General features: G+C 45.2%; 1 protein-coding gene across 2 annotated transcripts in view; it reads left to right on the top strand.

Annotated features, from left to right (window-relative positions):
• The first annotated feature begins 5,074 nt into the window (after positions 1–5,074).
• The window catches only part of Zbtb10 (zinc finger and BTB domain containing 10), a 34,639-nt gene continuing 21,408 nt past the window's right edge, over positions 5,075–18,305 (top strand). Inside the window, exons 1-2 of one of the 2 annotated variants that reach the window (NM_024489.2) lie at positions 5,075–6,562; positions 16,078–16,164. In NM_024489.2, the coding sequence (NP_077815.2) occupies positions 5,618–6,562; positions 16,078–16,164 (1,032 nt within the window). In that variant the 5' untranslated portion in view covers positions 5,075–5,617. The remainder of the gene's footprint in view (positions 6,563–16,077; positions 16,165–18,305) is intronic. The other variant, XM_039103200.2, reaches the window with a different exon arrangement.

Below are 18,305 nucleotides of genomic sequence, written 5' to 3'. Positions count from 1 at the left end.
CCTTGGGAGCTTTCAGCAGTCTCCTGCCTCAGTCTCCCAGGTGTGGTGCATCGCCGGAGCTCACATGGAAAAGCTGCGTGTGGTGGTTAGGGTGGTTAGGGTGTGCGTTGCAATTCCTGTGCTGAGACGGGCAGACCCTGGGGCTGGCTGGTCAGCCAGGGTACCCTACTGAATTCCTGCCCAGTGAACCAAAACTGAACACAACCAGGACCACCAAGCCCAACCATTGGTGAAAAGAACCCACTCAAAGTGTCCTTTGACCTCCACGCACTCCCTGTGGTACACAATGCATATTAAATAAAAAACAGGATGTGCATATGAACACACACACTGTGAGGGTGGAGGGAACATGTTTCTGTGTGTGTGTATATGAAAAATATATATCTAATATACATGCACATACATATAAGATATATGTATATATAATGTAATCAAATTCAATATTCTTGAAAGAGTAACTTTTTAGATAAAAGGATAATAGTTGTGTGTGTGTGTGTGTATTTTTAGCATTTATCTTAAGGAAATAGAACAGAACTTAGGTCTATAGCTCAATTGGCAGGTAGAATAGGCCTTGAGCTCTATTCCCAGCACCACAAAATAAATAAGTAAAGAAAACATTACAGTGTTGTTCTTTCAAGGGTGTCAGTTAAAAAGTTGTTTAAAAGCTGACTGGGGGGCTGGAGAGATGGCTCAGTGGTTAAGAGCTCTGACTGCTCTTCTAGAGGTCCTGAGTTCAGTTCCTAGCTACCACATGGTGGCTCACAGCCATCTGTAATGGGATCTGATGCCCTCTTCTGGTATGTCTGAGGACAGCTGCAGTGTACTTATATACATAAAATAAGTAATATAAAAAATGCTGACTGAGCACAGTGGGACAAGTCTTAGGCTACCACTGGAAGGCGTAGGCCGAGCTTTGCGTAATGGCAGTATCACAGTCAGTGAGGTTTATCTGAGGCGCGGATTATTGCTAATTGGAAGGCATAGGCCGGAGGATTGGGACTTCCAAGATGACTAGCTTGGGTTACTCGAAACCCTACCTCAAAAAAAAAAAAAGTTTATAATGGGGAGGATTGGCAAAAGACAGTAAAACAATGCCCTGATTATGACAGCTATCCATGTCCATATAGGGTGATTGAAATGACACAGGGTATTTAGTGATATTAAAATGCATGAATTGCTAAGAACGAGATAGGACCCAACTCACAAATATCCAAACTAGAATGCTAAGTACAGACAGATATACTATTTTCACATTAATTCTGGGTACTGTAAATAGTGGGTGAGATTTTCCTTTTTTCCTACAACTATACTTGAACAATAAAGTTTAATTTTTAATGTAGCAACTAAAAACAATGTATCTTATAATTTTATAGATACAACATTGTGTACAAGGTTTAGCTTTGATAGGAAGGGATTACCCTAGCTGAAAATATTCTCTAGGGTAGGGCACACTTTGAAGTCCTCATCCTCCCGCCTCAGCCTCCTAAGGGCTAGGGTTAAACAAGTGAGCTACCATACGTGGCTCTAACACAGTGTTTTCAAAAGAGTAAGTTCTCCTTAGATAAAAGAGTCAACAGAAAAGTTTATCAAAGAAGTTGTGAGGAAAGACATCATAAGCCCTCTCTCTCAAAGTCTTACTTTTTTTGCTTGCTTGAGAGTAAAATAGCACCATCTTTCTGGGAGACAAGCTGTGCCCATTCCACAGAAGCAGCATGGGCCACTGTTTCTGAAGCATAACAGGCAAAGTGCAGAGCAGCAGAAGCCTCTACCAAGGCATTAAAGGATAGTTTGGTCTGACCAAAGCTCAGCTGAGCCAGGTCTAGGAGTTCGTTCCCTATTGGTCCCACAGAGATAGCATGACGTTTTACAAAATTTAGAGTGAAATTAGGGGACAGATTGCTTGGGATTGCCCCATTCTTCAGGGGTTCCCCTGGTAAGCATCAGGGGGGATTCCCTTAAATATGGCAGAACCCTAACAGTAAGTATGGGGGCTACAGGGGAGAACAGGTCCCTGCTTGTTAGTTGGAGACTGGAAGGGGTGGGGGAATTCCTAAGCACTCCATTTACAGAGGAGAGCCCCTTGTTAGTCACAGTTCCCTTGGCACAGGGCACTTGGTGGCAGAGACCTGTTTCTGATTCCTTCAAGGTTTCTGATTTCTTGTAGGTTTTAGACACATACACACACACACCCCTACTCCTCTCACCACTGTTTGGCTATTAATTACATAAGCACTATACCAAGTCTGCCAACATCCTCAGACCCTAGTGTCATTCATTCTAAGTGTTTTTATGTGTGTGTTGGGTCAGGTCATCTGTGGAGGGCAGAAGAGGCAACTGGATCCTCTGGAGACGGAGTCACAGGCCATTCTGGGCTGCCCAGTAGCTCCCCTCCCCAGAGTATCACTCATTCTCAATTAGTTCATGTTTAAAGATAATTTCACAAAGACGACATTGTGGAAATCATTTTATTTATTTAAACATTTATTCATTAATTTATTTTTTGAGACAGGATTTTGTGTAGCTTAGGCTGGTCGAAAGCCTGTTATGTAACAGAGGCTGTCTTGAACTGGTTCTCCTCCTGCCTCAGCTTCCTCGGTCCTGGGATTACAGTAATGTGCCACCATACCTAACAACAGTGTAGACTTATAAAACATTAGGAAGGATGTCTGTGTGAGCAAAGACATTTAGCACTGTAAATGCCAATTAGGACTTAAAGTGTTTTCATTGATTCTATTGCTATAGAAATCTATAGACAGCAGATTCCAGCCCAAGTTAATGTAGTTCCTATCATACATTAACTAGGGGCACAAGCTAGAGATGAGATAAGTTGAATAAAGCAGATGACATGAATAAATACAGATGACATTTCTCAACATCTTAATCTTATAACTGATGCTAGTAACCACTTACTACCACTGGTAGCATGGGGAGAGGATATGTGTGTTGCTAGGAAGATGACCCACATCCAGAGCGTTATGAGCAGGTAGTCCATCAGTCTGCTCAGCGAAATCATGCTGCTTGTCCATAAGAAAGCTTGAGCTCATGTTACAAGTAATGCATGTCAGCTCATATACAAAACTTCATCACATCAGGTACAAGCATTAAAGGCAAATCACGTCACATGGCTTTGAAAACTCTAAACCCACACACCTCAGCGCTCAGCTTGTGCCTAATTCAGTCAAAAGCTTTAAGGTAACTGGGCCTGGGGACTCTCACCTTAAATCCTAGCCCTCGAGGAGGCGGGGCTGCTGTGAATTCTAGGCAGCCTGATCTACACAGTGACTTCTAGGACAAGGAGGGTTATAAGGTGAGACCACATAAACAAACCAAAAAGTTCCATTCAGGTAAGTTGGTTGTGGTGACAGAATGAGGCTGAGGAGAACGAATTCAAGGCCAGCCAGGACATGGTAATCTGTCTTTAGAAAAAGTGTTAGCAAATATTAATTTATAACACATTGGAGAATTAGTTTATAACACGTTGCTTTAAATTTAAAAAGTTGTGTGCCTGGGTGTCTTCTTGCAAGTATGTCTGTACATCACCGGTGTCTGGTATCGGAGCACATCCCCTGTAGCTGCAGTTCCAGGTAGTAAGCCACCATAAAGGCTCTGGGAACTCACAAAGAACAGCCTCCATCCTAATTTTAAAACTTGAAAAATGAAAGACCACTGCTCTCCCCAGCCCACCCCAAAAGGGAAGCTTCAGGCAGGTCTGTGGGTTCCAGGACAGACAGGGCTACATAGAGAGGCCCTGTCTTTTAAAAAGAAAATTAAGAAAGTAAGTTTAAAAAAAAAAAAGCCTGAAATAGGCTCAAACTGAAGAAGTTGTACAACTTGGTGGCACACACCTGTAATCCCAGTAATTCCTGGACTCTGAGTAATCCTGAAACTGAGGCAGGGTCTAGTGTATATCCCTGGCTGTCCTAAATTAACGATGTAGACTAGGGTGGCCTGGACCCTGTTTCAAAAATCGCCCCCCAATAAATAATAGATAAATCTACCTCACTTTGTGAATTAATGAGTCTAAATGCGCTAATGTTTTCCAAATAGAGCATAATTAAGGGGGGAGGGTAAGTTTATGGGTCCTTAATTGGCAAGGCCTCTTTCTGGGAAGATTAAAAAAAAAAACAACTCAAAAACCCAAAACCAAACCTAGGCTAATATAACTTCGGGAGGCTTTGACCAGCTTTGACCGATGTGATCACTCAAATTCCATACGCGATGCCAACAGCTTTTCTCAAAGTCCTAAAAATTAATTCTCATCTGCTCACCCTGTCTTCGGAGCTGCACTCTCTTCGCAGCCGCACGCGGCGCCCGCAGCAGCTGACTCCTCCCCGCTCGTGGGGAAAACCCTGCCTAATATTTATAACGCTATGACATACTGTAATACTCACAAGGTGGTTGTAGAAGTATAAACACGACTGGAGTTATCTGATTGGCTGCTGGTGATGTAACACCCATGTCAATACTTCCCAGTGAACGCACGTGTTCGACCTTTTATTTAAATTTCCATTTCATCACAGCAATAAGACACTCGGGGCGGTGCATTTTCTGTGAAACGATCGTCGCCCTGGGCTAGAGGTGCTGCCCGGCGTACACAATGCGCCCAAGGAGGTGTCCTCGCGAGGGAGGCACCGCCTGGTCCAGTCTTTTGTCAAGGAACAAAATAAGTTCACTTCCTCGGGCACGGCCACCCGCCCCCCGGTAGATGACAGGGCTGGGACGCGCTCCCACAGCAGTTACTCCCGAGTCCCAGGTGAAGTCGTGGCGAGAGTCGGGCACGGTGCGCTCGGGCGCGCGGCGGCGAGGCGGCCCCTGACACTCGCCAGCTGTTTGTCCTGGCCGAGCCGGCCCCGCCCCGAGACCCCGGCCCCGCGCCCCGCCCGCTTCCTTCCCGTGGCCGCACCCCCGCCCGCAGGCCCGAGCGGCCGGCCCCTTTCCCGGTCCCCGGGCGCCCCCGGCCCAGCCCAGCCCGGCCCAGCCCGCCCCCTCCCCCGGCCGGCCCCCACCCTCTCCCCCTCCAGCGGTTACTGCTACCCCGGTGCATTGTGGGCGCACGGTCCGTTGTTCATTTGCCATTCGACCTCCGCCAGGGCCTGGTCGGACGGAAACGCTCCGCCGGCTTTATTGTCGGCTCGCTATGTGGCGGAGCCTGGCGGCTTAGCGCGCCTCTCGCGTCCGCTCCTCGGCAGCCGGCGGCGGCGGCGCGACTCCCCGAGGACGGAGATCTGTTGGCGGGCCGGTGTGTGCGCGCAGCGCTGAAGCGGGGCAGCGGAGGGGCGCCCGCACTCCTCAACTTCGAAGGCCGCACGCGCCCCGGTTCCGCCGCCCGCCCACCTCTCCGCGCGGGACGCTGCCCGGAGCGCGGCAGGGCGGGGGTGGAGAGGACGCGGCTGGGACAGCGGCGGCGGCAGACGCGTGCGGCGGCCTGGGAGCGAGCGCGAGCCGGCAGGAGGGTAAGGCCGTGCCGGCGGGAGCGCAGCGCAGAGCGGCGCGGCGCAGCGCCGGGGGCGGGGGCGGGGGTGAGGCGTTGGGGGAGCCGCGGCGAGCGCGCGGGACGCGGCCCGAGCCCGGGCGCGAGCCGAGGCACCGGGCGGCGGCGGCGACGGCGGCGCGCGCCATGTCGTTCAGTGAAATGAACCGCAGGACGCTGGCGTTCCGAGGAGGCGGGTTGGTCACCGGCGGCGGCCCCACGAACAATAACGCTGGCGGGGAGGCCTCTTCTTGGCCTCCGCAGTTTCAGCCGCGACTCCCCGCGCCGCCCGTGCCGCCGCAGCCCAATGGGCGCGGGGCCGACGAGGAAATGGAATCGGAGGGCCTGGAGCCCCAAGACTCGGAGGCCTCCGCCGGGGCGGCCGCCGCGGAGGACGCCAAGGAGTTGCTGCTCCCTCAGGACACGGGCGGCCCCGCCTTGCTGGGCGGCGGCGCGGGGGGCCCCCTGCTAGCGGAAAGGAACCGTCGGACTCTGGCCTTCCGCGGGGGAGGCGGCGGGGGTCTCGGCAACAATGGCAGCAGTCGCGGCCGCCCGGAGACCTCGGCGTGGCCCCTCAGGCATTTCAATGGGCGAGGGCTGGCGGCCGTGGATCCGGAGCTGGACGCGCTGGAGGGGAAGGAGTTGATGCAGGACGGGGCGTCCCTGAGCTACAGCACCGAGGAGGAGGGGGCGAGCCCGGGCGATGGCAGTGGGGCGGAAGGCGGCAGCTGCAGCAGCAGCAGGCGGTCGGGAGGCGAAGGCGGGGAAGAAGCAGAGGGCAGCGGTGTGGGAGCTGGAGAAGGAGAGACTGTCCAGCACTTCCCGCTCGCGAGGCCCAAGTCCCTCATGCAGAAGCTCCAGTGCTCCTTCCAGACCTCTTGGCTCAAGGACTTCCCTTGGCTGCGGTACTCCAATGATACTGGCCTTATGTTTTGCGGCTGGTGCCAAACGACCCCCGAGGATGTGGGCAGCGTGGACCTTCCCCAGGTGGGGCATGATGAGCTTTCGCGAGGGACCCGCAACTACAAGAAAACCCTGCTCCTGAGGCACCACGTCTCCACCGAACACAAACTCCACGAAGCCAACGCCCAGGTACCGTAGATCCGGCTCTTGGTTTTCCTCAGATCTTTTGGGAAAGGTTTTATCAGTGGGAGAGACTAAAACTAAAGCAAAGAAAGGGGAGAAATTAAGATCCTTCGGGGAAGGCGTCGTTCCGGTCGAGAGAGGTTCGGGGGAGCTTATGCGTAGGGGTTTGGAAAGCCTGGAAACTAAAGTTTTCCAAAGTTGTGGATGTATTGGGGGAGGGGGGGTGGAACGACACTTTTCTAATGATAGCGCTGGGTTTATTTCTCAGGAGTTAGGGTTTGCCTGTGAGATTGATTGAATCCGAGAGAGGTTGGGAGAGGTTGGAAGAGGTTGGAGATTTTAACTTTAAATTGACTTTCGGTCAAAATTTTTTTAAGTCAGCGGAGATTTCATGGACACTAAAGTGCTAGAAGTAGTCTGAAGAATAGATTAGACAGTTTCCTTAAGCTTCGGTGCTACTGGCAAGCCACTCAAACTCATGTCAGGCCGAGATAATGTGAAATGTGAGAGGCGTATGCAAATGTGCAGGAAGTTAGTTGAATAATTTTACGGTGTTCATCCCCGTTAAACTTGTTGAACCTTAGGCAGGCTCTTTTTAGTAAGATCTTTGTTCATTTTAGCTATTTACTTATATTTATATTTCTCTTCTGAGAATCTCTGTATTATCTCTTTCAAAAACATGGTCGTGAACAGCTTATATGAAGGCTGTTAATCTTAGCTTTGGAAATGTTTAATGTGAAGTGATTTGGGCTTAATCTGCTCACTGGAAAACCGTCAGTCCCTAGTTACAAAACAAGTCTACCTATGAGTTTTAAACATTCCTACTCCAAAGACAGGAGCCTAACTGTTTTGATAGCCCTTTTCAAGTCAAATAGATGTTGGTCGTCCTCCTTTTTATGACTCAGGCAGCCTGTGGTGGTGGGTGGAATTTTCTTTTGTGTTGCTGGCCAGTCATTGATTTTAGAAAGTCAACACTCAGGTATTAGTACCTCACTGTGGTGTTTATGGGAGCGATCCTGCTGCTCAACACACTTAAACTATAGTTTACTAGTCACACAAGTAACCCAGCTTAGCAGAGGCTTTAGTTTTAAAAGCACAGGGTTATTTTGTTTGTTTGGTTTTTCTTTAACCCCCAGAAGGCAGGGAAATGGAGCTTGTTTGGGTTGAAATTTTTATTTGCACAGATTTGCCTAAATCTTAGAAAGAAGGTTCCTCCCTTCTTTCTCTCCTCTCCAGGATCTCTGGCTATTTTGAAACTCTTAACTATATAGACCAGACTGGTCTCCAACTCCCAGATCTGCCTGTCTTGGCCTCCTGAGTGCTGGGATTAAAGGTGTGTGCTACCACACCTTATGAAGGTCACTTATTTAAGGTATAAAGATTTAGTAAATTGCCTTAAACCCTGGTTGGCAACCTAAGGCCAGTGCCTATGAGGAGCTTTGTAATGGAGAAAGTGAATTTGAGCAAGCCCAGGGCCAGATCTCAGCTTTCTGCATCACTACCTTTGGATTTGTTCTGGAAATGTGATAGGTCTGACATTTTTGTTTTGTTTTCAGTGTATCAGACTGGTTTCCATTATTCTGGAAAGTAACTTGTTCTCTTTTTACAGAAGAGACATTTCAGTCATTAAAGGGTTAAGGCATGTCAGTCATTAAGAGTCAGTGATAGATACCTGAAAGTCTTTAGTAAGGTGATAGAAGCTGTGGCCTGTGAAAATGGAAAGCTGACTTCCCAAGTATTGCTATGTAAGTGTTTAGAAAAGTTTCTTTTAAAAAGTTGGAGTTTTTAAATCTAAGTAGTTAGAATATTTTGTCCTGTAGGTAGGCATGAGTGGGACTAACAATGAGCTGCTTGGTGATCCATAACTCAGGGAGGGGATTAGTTGGATAACCTTATGGTCCACCTAGTGTGTGTGTATCCTGTAGGCATGTGGCTGGGTCTCCAGAGTTCAGTCCTGGGCAAAACTTTTTCTAAACTTGACTCAAACTACCCCTTCCCAATTAATTCCTTATGACATTGTCTTTAACATGATATAGGAGCCATCCCACGTTGTTTTAAGACTTCTCTGTTAACTCCCTAACCTTAAGGGGTTATGTATTGGTTTCCTTGATTGAATTTTAGGTGTTACCACTTCTCACTGTTTCTCTTCATTTGTGAGTAACCTTAGTTTGAGGAATAGCTTGTTCTTCTAAGAAACACCTGAAAAATCTCTTTCCCTGGTTAATAATGACAGGTTCCTAGCAGGATTTGGTGGGTGGGGTGGATGGTGGTGGTGGTGGCTGTAGCCTTGTAGCCTTTGGTTACCTTTAGGAGGCAGTGTAACATTCTGAAAGAACGTTCTTGGGTCCTAATCCTCTAACCATTATTTATTATCGTGCTTATTTTATTATAGATTACTCTTAGGAAAAAAAAAATAAGATAGTGTCTTGTAGCACTGGTTGGCTTTGGTCCTCTTACCTGTTTCTCAAATGTTTGGACTACCGGCATGCCCAACACAACCAGCTGAAGGGTTAAGTAGTGTTGGGTTTGGGTAGCTGACCTGGGACCTTACACTAGATAGACAAGTGCTCTCACTGCTAAGGTCACTCCCCACACCAAGATTTGTTTATTTCCTGGTGCCTCTGTCTCTTCGTGTCTCTCAGTGTCTGTCTCTGCCTCTGTCTCTCTTTCTCTTTCTCTCTCTCTCTCTCTCTCACACACACACACACACACACACACACACACAGACACACACACCACACCCCGTTCATCAATGTCAGCGTTTACATTTTTTATCTTATTACAACAGGATCTTGTGTAGCATGGGTAGACTTCAAAGTGCCTTTGTCATCAATTTTGAAGCCACTTTGTAATGGTACTGCTCTTGAATCAAGAGCCAACTATTTTCCCTTTCATATTTTCCGAGACTGAGACCCATAAAATAAGCCTGGGCATTTTGAGTTTTTCTCACTATAAATGTAATTCAATTTCAGAGTGTTCTGTGTTAGCGTCCTCTTTAAAAATGAGGTGGAAAAAAAATAAAAATGAGGTGGAAGCTGAAGAGATGGCTCAGTGGCTTGTTCTTCAGAAGGTGTGGTTTGGTCAATCACCTTGTGGTAACTCACAGTCGTCCATAATTGCAGTTGCCAGGACATCCAGCAGGCACAAATGTGAGGCATGTGTGTGTTCATTCATATAAAACACTTAGCTTATGCCTGCAGTCCCAGTGCTGGGAAGTGGGACCATGAGATCTGTAGTTCAAGGTCATCTTCAGGTTTTTCTCTCAGACAAGTGTTAAGATAATACTAAATGTGAGTTCTAAAACTAAGGCAAGAGTTGAGTTTGACCTGGGCACGGTGTCACTTTCTCTTAATCCCAGTGCTGCAAAGGCAGCAGGAGCTCCAATATAGATAGAGCTCACACCAGTTCCAGCCAACTAGGGCTATGTAGTGAGACCCTGTAGGCTAGAAAGGATTTAGTCCCTCCTTTTCTCTCACACTTTTTTCTTTGAGACGGGATCTCACTTTGGCTCAGACTGACTGTCTATATGAAGAACCACTGCACACCACTGTGCTTTCTTAATTACTTTTTTCCCTTCCCTTCCTCCCTCCCTCCCTTCCTTCCTTTCCCCTACCCCCAATGGTTTCTCTATGTAGCCCTGGCTGTCCTGGAATTCTGTACAGCAGGCTGCCCTCAGATCTGCCTCCTGCATGCTGGGATTAAAGGTGTGTTGTCAATGTATCCAGCTCTCATTTTAGTTTTTCCACAGAGGTAAGGATCAAATCCAAGGTCTCATTTATGCTAGGTGATCACTCTGCACCTGGAAGCTTCCTTTTCCTATTAAAAGACCTTTCGTTCTGTCATAAATTTTTAATTTCCCTTTTTATCATGTGTAGGTTTGTATGTTGTATATAGTGGGTCTGTACACTTGAGTTGCAGGTGCCTGAGGAAGCCAGAGGCATGGGGTCAGCCTGGAACTTAGTTCCTGGAGCTGGTGAATCCATCACATGATATGGGTGGTCAGGATGAAATGCCAACCCCTGGGAAGGAGCAGCAAGTGCCGAGCTGTCTCTTCAGTCTCTGTTGTGATACTTTTAAAGACTTTTACTGTGCTTTATAGCCTGGATTAGTATCCAACAGAAGAAGGACCTTGTAAGTGATAGGACTTCCAGCTTGTGCAATATGGCTGTTTTTTGTTCGTTAGTGTTTTGTTTGAAGCAGGTTCTCTTCATGTAGCCCTGTCTGGTCTGAAACTCACTTTGTCGATGTTCCTGGCCTTGAACTTCCAGAGATCTACCTGCCTCTATATCTGTCAGGAGTTCCTCAGGTTAAAGGCATGTGCTGGGTTTTGAGAGTCCAAGCAGGTATTAGAACATTGTTATTAGTATATTACTAAAGTTTACTTTTATTTCTCATTTCCTTGGGAAGTCAGGTACTGTAATTGAAAAGCTAAGGCCTTTTGCAAGCTGGTGAGAGCTTTACTGTCTTTAGTGCCCCGCCCCCATGCCCTTTTTACACAGAGGCATTGTTTCTCTGTAGCCCTGGCTGGTCTTCCTCTGCCTCCTGATGCTGGAATTAAAGGTTGTATGCCACCACTACCTGACTTTTCTCCCCACCTTTTAAGACAGGATTTTGTCAGGCATTGCCTAGGCTGGTCTGGAACACTGACCTGCAAGCTCTGGTAGGCCTTAATACTTGTGAGGGTCCTGGTTCAGTCTCCTGAGTTGCTGGAACTACAGACATGTTCCTTGCCCGGGACCTGTTTCTTATGCTTTATATAAAAGTCCTTCTTTTCCTCCTCCTCTTCCTCTTCCTGCTCTTTTTTGTTTTGGTGGTGACTAACAAAACAGCAAAACTTAAGTACTTTTAACCCTGATTTTCTTTTTTGGAGATAGGTTTTTGCAAGGTTTCCCAGGCTTGTTGGAGCCTAAGCCTCTGGTCATCTCCTACCTCTGTTCCCTAGTAATTGGAAGTCAGAGTGTGTCTTTTTAATTAGACCTTAGTTGTTAAGGACTGCTCCCAAGGAGAAGTGGTGCTTTGCTTATGGGGTTTTGGGGTTTTGTTGTTTTTGAGGCATGGTTTTTCATGACCTCAAACTTTTAATTATTTTAAGGGGTGTGTGTGTGTGTGTGTCTGTGTCTGTGTCTGTATAATATATAATATAGTGGCTGGAGGGCAGCTTAGTGGATGTTGGATGTTACAGTCTTACGTTGTGAGCTTCCAAGGCACCATTAGCTGTCAGGTTTATGTGATAAACACTCTCAAGTAGCTCGACTGCCATGTCTGGGACCTACACTTTAAACTGTCCGTCTATTGCTGGGACTACAGACATATATCACCATGCCTGGGGAAGAACTTTCTTGTTTGGGGGAGGATTTTTGATCCTAGGCCTCTGTATGCTAGCTAGTCAAGTGCTACTGACCTATGTCCACCGTGGGAGGAATCTAAGATCCTTGTAAGAGAAGTAAGTCACTTAAACTTTTTGGTTGGTGCTGGAGATCTGTATAGCTTTAAGTATCCTTAGAGTCAATTTCAAGAATTATCTCATTCAGAATTTGCCCATTTGGCCCAGAAAGATTTTAAAATTGCTTTAATTATAGTGATTACCACTGTAGCTTGGTTCAGACTACTTTCTACCCAATTGTAAAATTCTCAGAGCCCAAATCACTCATTCTGTCAAACTCTCTGCAGTCTGCTAAACCTACAACATGCACCCAAATTATTATTATTGTAAGTTTAGTTAGCCTTTCCAGAAATTAAACATGAATTCAACCCAGTGATGTGATTGAAATTACTAGTTGGAATAAGTTGATGTCAGGTGGAGAAGAGAAAGGTGAGGCAGATCAGCCCTTGCTTTGGAAACAGGAAGTCCCAAAGGTTAGTTGGTGTTTACTCTTGCTTGGTTGGCTAGTTTTTAACAACTTAGAAAGAATCCTGAAAGTCTTTTGTTATGTTCTGTGTGTACATATGTGTTGCGGGGTTACATATGGGGTGCGGGGGTCATGTGTGCTATATGGCATGTGTGCTATGCAGCCTGTGTATGGAGGTCAGAAGACAGCTTTCACGAGTTGGTTCTCCTCCTACAGTGAGATCTGGGGTCAAGCTGTGGTCTTAGCTACTGAGACATCTTTCAGGTCCTAAAAGTCTTAGGGTCTCATGTATCTATCCCAAGCGGATTTCAGATTCTGTGTAGCAAGGATGACTCCTCTCTCTACCTCCTGAATACCGAGATTAATAGACTCATAACGGCACAACTGAATTAGGTGTATCCTGCACGGGGAATTGAGCCCTGGGCTGGTGTATACTAAGGAAATGACCTTTGTACATCCTTTGCCCTTAAAATTGCATCTTCTTTTTTTTTTTTTTTTAAAGATTTATTTATTTATTATATATAAGTATACTGTAGCTGTCTTCAGATACACCAGAAGAGGGCATCAGATCTCTTTACAGATGGTTGTGAGCCACCATGTGGTTGCTGGGAATTGAACTCATGACCTCTGGAAGAGCAGTCGGGTGCTCTTAACCGCTGAGCCATCTCTCCAGCCCAAAAATTGCATCTTCTAAGAAGGAAAGTTAGTATGAAAGATGAGGCTATGATCCATCAAAGTACAATTGTTTAATTAATCCATAAAAGCTGGTTTATTTCATTTGTGGTTTAAAGTATTTTGGAAGTATGTATTACATATCTACAGGTACAGTACAAGGCACAAAGTAAACCTGAAAGATATCCTTGCCCACAAGGAATAGTCACAGTGGCATGGTAGGTGTGAGTGTTGAAAGCAGTGAAGACACTTCAGTTCAGTCTGAGTTCTGCTCGTAGAGGGTGAGAGACTTGTAGAATTGACTCCAAGTAGTGATAATTAGCGCTAACTTGGGTTTGACCAAGGAGCCGAGGGTGTTCTGGCACTGCCATGGGGGAGCAGCAGCGAGAGTGAGAGTGGTGCTGGGCCTGTGAGTGGAGACTGTGAGGGAGATTGTTTCGTTCCTGAGCAGGGTAAAAAGTTAGGTTTTCAACAGGTCTTGAAGGATCACTAATGCTATAAAGGTTGCATTTGTAGGGATAGAGAGATGGTTCAGTCCTTAGGAGCACTGATTGCTCTTCTAGAGGACCTGGGTTCAAATCCCAGCACCCATGTGGCAGCTTGCAACTATAACTCTGTCCAGTTCCAGGGTATCTAATACCCTCACACAGACATACCGTACATGCAAGCAAAACACCAAAGCACATAACATAAGATAAGAATAAATGCTAAAAAGCAAAAGATTGTGTTGTAAGGTGCAGTGGAACATGACTATAATACTAGCCATTATTTCAAGCAGACGATCGCCAGGAGGATACCCTACCTCAACCAAACCGAATGCATGTGTTCCTATTTAGAAACACTAGCATAATGCATAATGCACATGTGGATATGTGAGGCAGGGTGGTGGTGGTAGCACATGCCCTTAATCCCAGCACTCGGGAGTCATAGGCAGGGGAAGGAGTTTGGGGCCAGCCTGATCTATAGAGCAAGTTACAGGACAGCTAGGACTACAAACGCACACACACACACACACACACACACACACACACACACACACACACACTCACACACGTAAAACCAAGGATTATAATCACTTAAAATTCAGCTCCTCTACCTCAAAAAGAATTAGAATTTATGGTGGATGTGGTGTGACTTGAATCCTCTACCATATAGGCAGAGGTAGGCTAATCTTTGAGTTGGTCTACATAGTAGATTCCAGGCCAGTTAGAAACCTTGCCTGAAAGAAAAAGAAACAGCAGAAGTAGAATTTCTAGGGCTGGTGTTTGAGCCATAAAAGAATCCCATCATCACACAAGGCGCTACAAAAGAGATGGTAGACACAGAGGAGAGCTGTGTCTACATTTTTTTTTTAAATCGACTATTAAATGTGTTAGCACCAGTAGAAAATTGATTATATTTGCTATGACCTTGTTTGTCTTCACATTCTAGAAGTTGAACTTGATTTTTAAATTTGGAAGCAGAAATTATTTTCTCTTACTGTTCCTAGTGTGTTCTTGAAACAAAAGCAATACTGATTTTTATGTACTTTAGGTTCACATACTGATTTGTTAGAAATGTCTTTTCTGCTGATTATCATAGACAAAATTCTGAAAAAGTTTACACTAAGTATTTTTCTATTGTTGCTATTGGATTGATAAGCTATGGTCAAGTTTGTATGACTTCCAACTAAGGTTAGCTTTACTCTTTCACCTCAAAGGGGGACTTGCTTAGTGGTTTACAAGTTGGAGTATAGTTCTCCAAGGTAACAGACAATAGCTATCTGTCCTCTCTCCCATGTCTCATCACGTAAGTTACATTGATAGAACTTTACTTCAGGCTCTGTCTCATCGCTCAATGACTTCTACCTTCCCTAGTTTCAAGGTCTTTGCTTCCTCTAATTTACCTTATTTATATCCCACGCTCTTCCTTTGTAAATAAGGCATCATGGAATGCAGTAAAGCCTGGCTGGCCTTCAGTCTGTTCTAGTCTTTTGACTAAACAGTGTGTGTGTGTATTTGTCTGCATGTGTCTGTGCATACCACATGCATCCTCATATAGGCTAAGTCCAGAAGAGGGTGTCTGTTCGCTCTCCTGGAACTGGAGTTACAGACCAGTGTGAGACACGATATGGATACCAGGAACTCAACTTACTTCTTCTCTGCAAGAGCAGCAAATGCTCTTCATTTCTGAGCTATCTCTCCAGCCCCTGAACTCAAATTATTTGTCATTGATGATTTTGAACTAATGGTCTTTCTGTCTCCACCACCCCAGTGATTGGTTTGCAGGTGCCTGTGCCTGGTTGTGCAGTGCTGTGGATCAAGCACAGGACACAGGACTTTGTACATGACAGACAAGCACTCTATCAATTAAGCTACTTACTATGCTAAAACTATTAGCAGTAGGTTCCCAGCTGGTCACAGCATTTCTTGTCTTCATCCTCTGGTATTGATTCCTCTTCATATTGCTGACATAGATCTCTCTTCAGTCTGTCAGCCAATCTAGTGTATCTTTTGTTAAGCCTGTATCTACACACACACACACACACACACACACACACACACACACACACACAGAGTCTCTATTTGTCTCTGTCTCTCACACTTATAAGTTCTGTAAGGCATCCATAACATTGACTCCTGCCCCTTTTGAAAGGTAAGCTTTTATTTATTTGTGTGACACTAGGGATAGAGCCTAGGGTTATCACAGGCAAACATTCCAGCTCTTTTAATTAATTACCTTTTCATTTAAAAGACAAGGGTCTTGTCAGCCGTAGTGGCATATGCACTTAGGCAGAAGCAGGCTTATTTTTGTGAGTTCCAGGACAACCAGAGCTACACAGAAACCAAAACCGACAGGGTGGGCTTGAACTTGAGATCCTCCTGCCTTAGCTTCCCTAATCACTGCCACCATTATAAGCCCTTGTCGTCGTTGGGCTCAGCTTTGTTTATTTAATTTATTGTGGTCCTATCTATAGCTCAGCCTGGCCTTGACCTTGTTATTCTCCTGTTCCTATCCTAGGTGTTAGGATCACAGGCATGTGTCACTGTCGATGGAAGTGCTGTTGATAAACCCGATGCAAGTGAGGGGTGTTTACTGGTGGGAAATGTAAGTGTTTATGGGCACTGGGTACACCTTGCAGTTCTTTTGTGAATCTAGACTTTCAAGGATGCTACAGACCATCTTGGTTCTCTTTTAAAAATTGTATCTCATTTGTTTAGAATGTTCAGCCTCCTACCCTATTAATCTATTTGCTGTGTCTATTTAGTTGTTTTGCAAATCTCCTTGGAGAGGGCGCATACACACACACACACACACACACACACACACACACACACACACACATATACATACATATATATATATTCATGACTTTATTTTAAAGGGCTTTTTTTATTTAAAAATATTTATCATATGTGTGTACATGTTTTGCCTGCATGTATGTGTGAAAACAACATGTATGCCTGTTAGTTACCCAAGGAGGCCAGAAAGAGAGGGTGTTAAATACCCTGGGACTGGAATTATAGGAATGCATAGTGAGACCCCCATCCAAAAAGGGAAAGCAAAATCCACATTTGGAGATGGTTATATCTAATTATTGCAGCCATCTTAAAGCTACATCACTGAGTCCTATATTTTCTGAAGTGTTTCACCAAATTATGTAATTATGTTGCATTCGTCACACAAGATGGCCTTATTTTTAAAAATTACTTAGTCAAAAGTCTACCCACATTACACCCATACTATACAAATCAAGCACTATGTAACCACCATTTTTTTTCTTATTGCTAATAGAATTACACCAATATCTGCTTTTTCAAATACCACCAGTCATCCCTTTCTCACAACTAGCTAGAAGGGCTAGCTGGAGAGGTGGCTCAATATGGTTAGGAACATTTGCTGCTCTTAAAGGGGGCGGGGGAGTCACCTTCCCAGCACTTACACATTGGCTCAATTGTATATTCCAGACTGGTCTCCAAAATGAACTTCCTGCCTTGACTTTCCAAAGTCTGTGATTACAGGTCTCCATATCATATACTTGTTATTTAAACTTGAGGTAGTTGTTTACTTTTAAATGCTAATTCACTGCTTCCACAGATCCTTCATAGAAGTGCTGCCATATTTTGTCAGATGTTCTTCCAAGGGCTCGTGCCCTTTTTACTGCACTATCTACTAGGTAGAACTCTGAACCAAACAAATGAACCTGCTTGTTAGTCAGGTATGCAGCATGCACAACAAAGTTTAAAGCTAGGTCTGTCTGTACCAGCCCGTGTTTCCTCTTGTCTGAAGAGCCTTAGCTAGGTAATGAATTTACTAAACTGCCTGCTTTTTCAATGGGGCCAGGTCTCATTAGGTCAGTGTCATAGGAAGTTAGGTTATATAACTTCATTATGGGCATTTTTAGAATTGTCAGTCTGCTTTTACATCTTGTGCTAAATATTTTGAAATTTTGTAACATGTAATATGTCAGATCTATGTTTTTAAAAATAGCCTCTTAGAATTGGGGTAGTTCTCATGCATATTCTTTGCCAGGGAGAGAGGGAAGGGAAGGGAGAGACAGTGAAGCAGAAACATTTTCCTCCCTTCACACTATTACTGAACTGTCTCTGCTTAGGAATGCTGGGATTATAGTCTTCATTTTACCATGCATGCTCCAGCTATCCCTTAATTTTTGAAGCCTCACTTTTCTTTCAAAGCAAAAAGTTAAGACTTACACTAATGAATAGGTTTGTTTCACCTATTTTATTCTTGACTGCTAGAGTTTTTAAAGATCATTGAGTATTTTAGTAGAGAACAAATGGCTACTGTGGAGAGCATGGAGCATTCTGGTATAATAGGCTGGGCTTGGGAGGTTTGCTACAACAGTAGAATGGCTTCATGAAACCTAGGCACTAAGATTAGTGGAAGATGAGGCTGCCAAAGGTCTGCTGCAATTCACTGATTTCCACTGTGTTTCACATTCTTCAGTCTAGAGCGGGTATTTTACCTCAGGTTTACAGGTGCTCCACTGTCCCCTTAGTCCTATGAAGCTCCGATGAGTACTAGAATACGGATAGTTTGTTTTGCTGCTGTTTCTTACTTGACTGTTAACAAGGGGAAAGAGTGCAGAGATACTTCAAAGCGTCATTGAAGGGGGTAGGGATTTTAAAGATTAATTTTATTGTTTGAGGTGGGGGTGTGGTTGCTTTGCAACAAGAAGATAGTATTAGATCCCCTGGAGTTGACAGATGGTTGTGAGCCAAACATGT

The sequence above is a fragment of the Rattus norvegicus genome, chromosome 2 (genome assembly GCF_036323735.1).
Source record: "Rattus norvegicus strain BN/NHsdMcwi chromosome 2, GRCr8, whole genome shotgun sequence".
Taxonomy (NCBI): domain Eukaryota; kingdom Metazoa; phylum Chordata; class Mammalia; order Rodentia; family Muridae; genus Rattus; species Rattus norvegicus.
The sequence above is the reverse complement of the archived record's forward strand: the minus strand, read 5'-3'. Positions and strand labels throughout refer to the sequence as shown.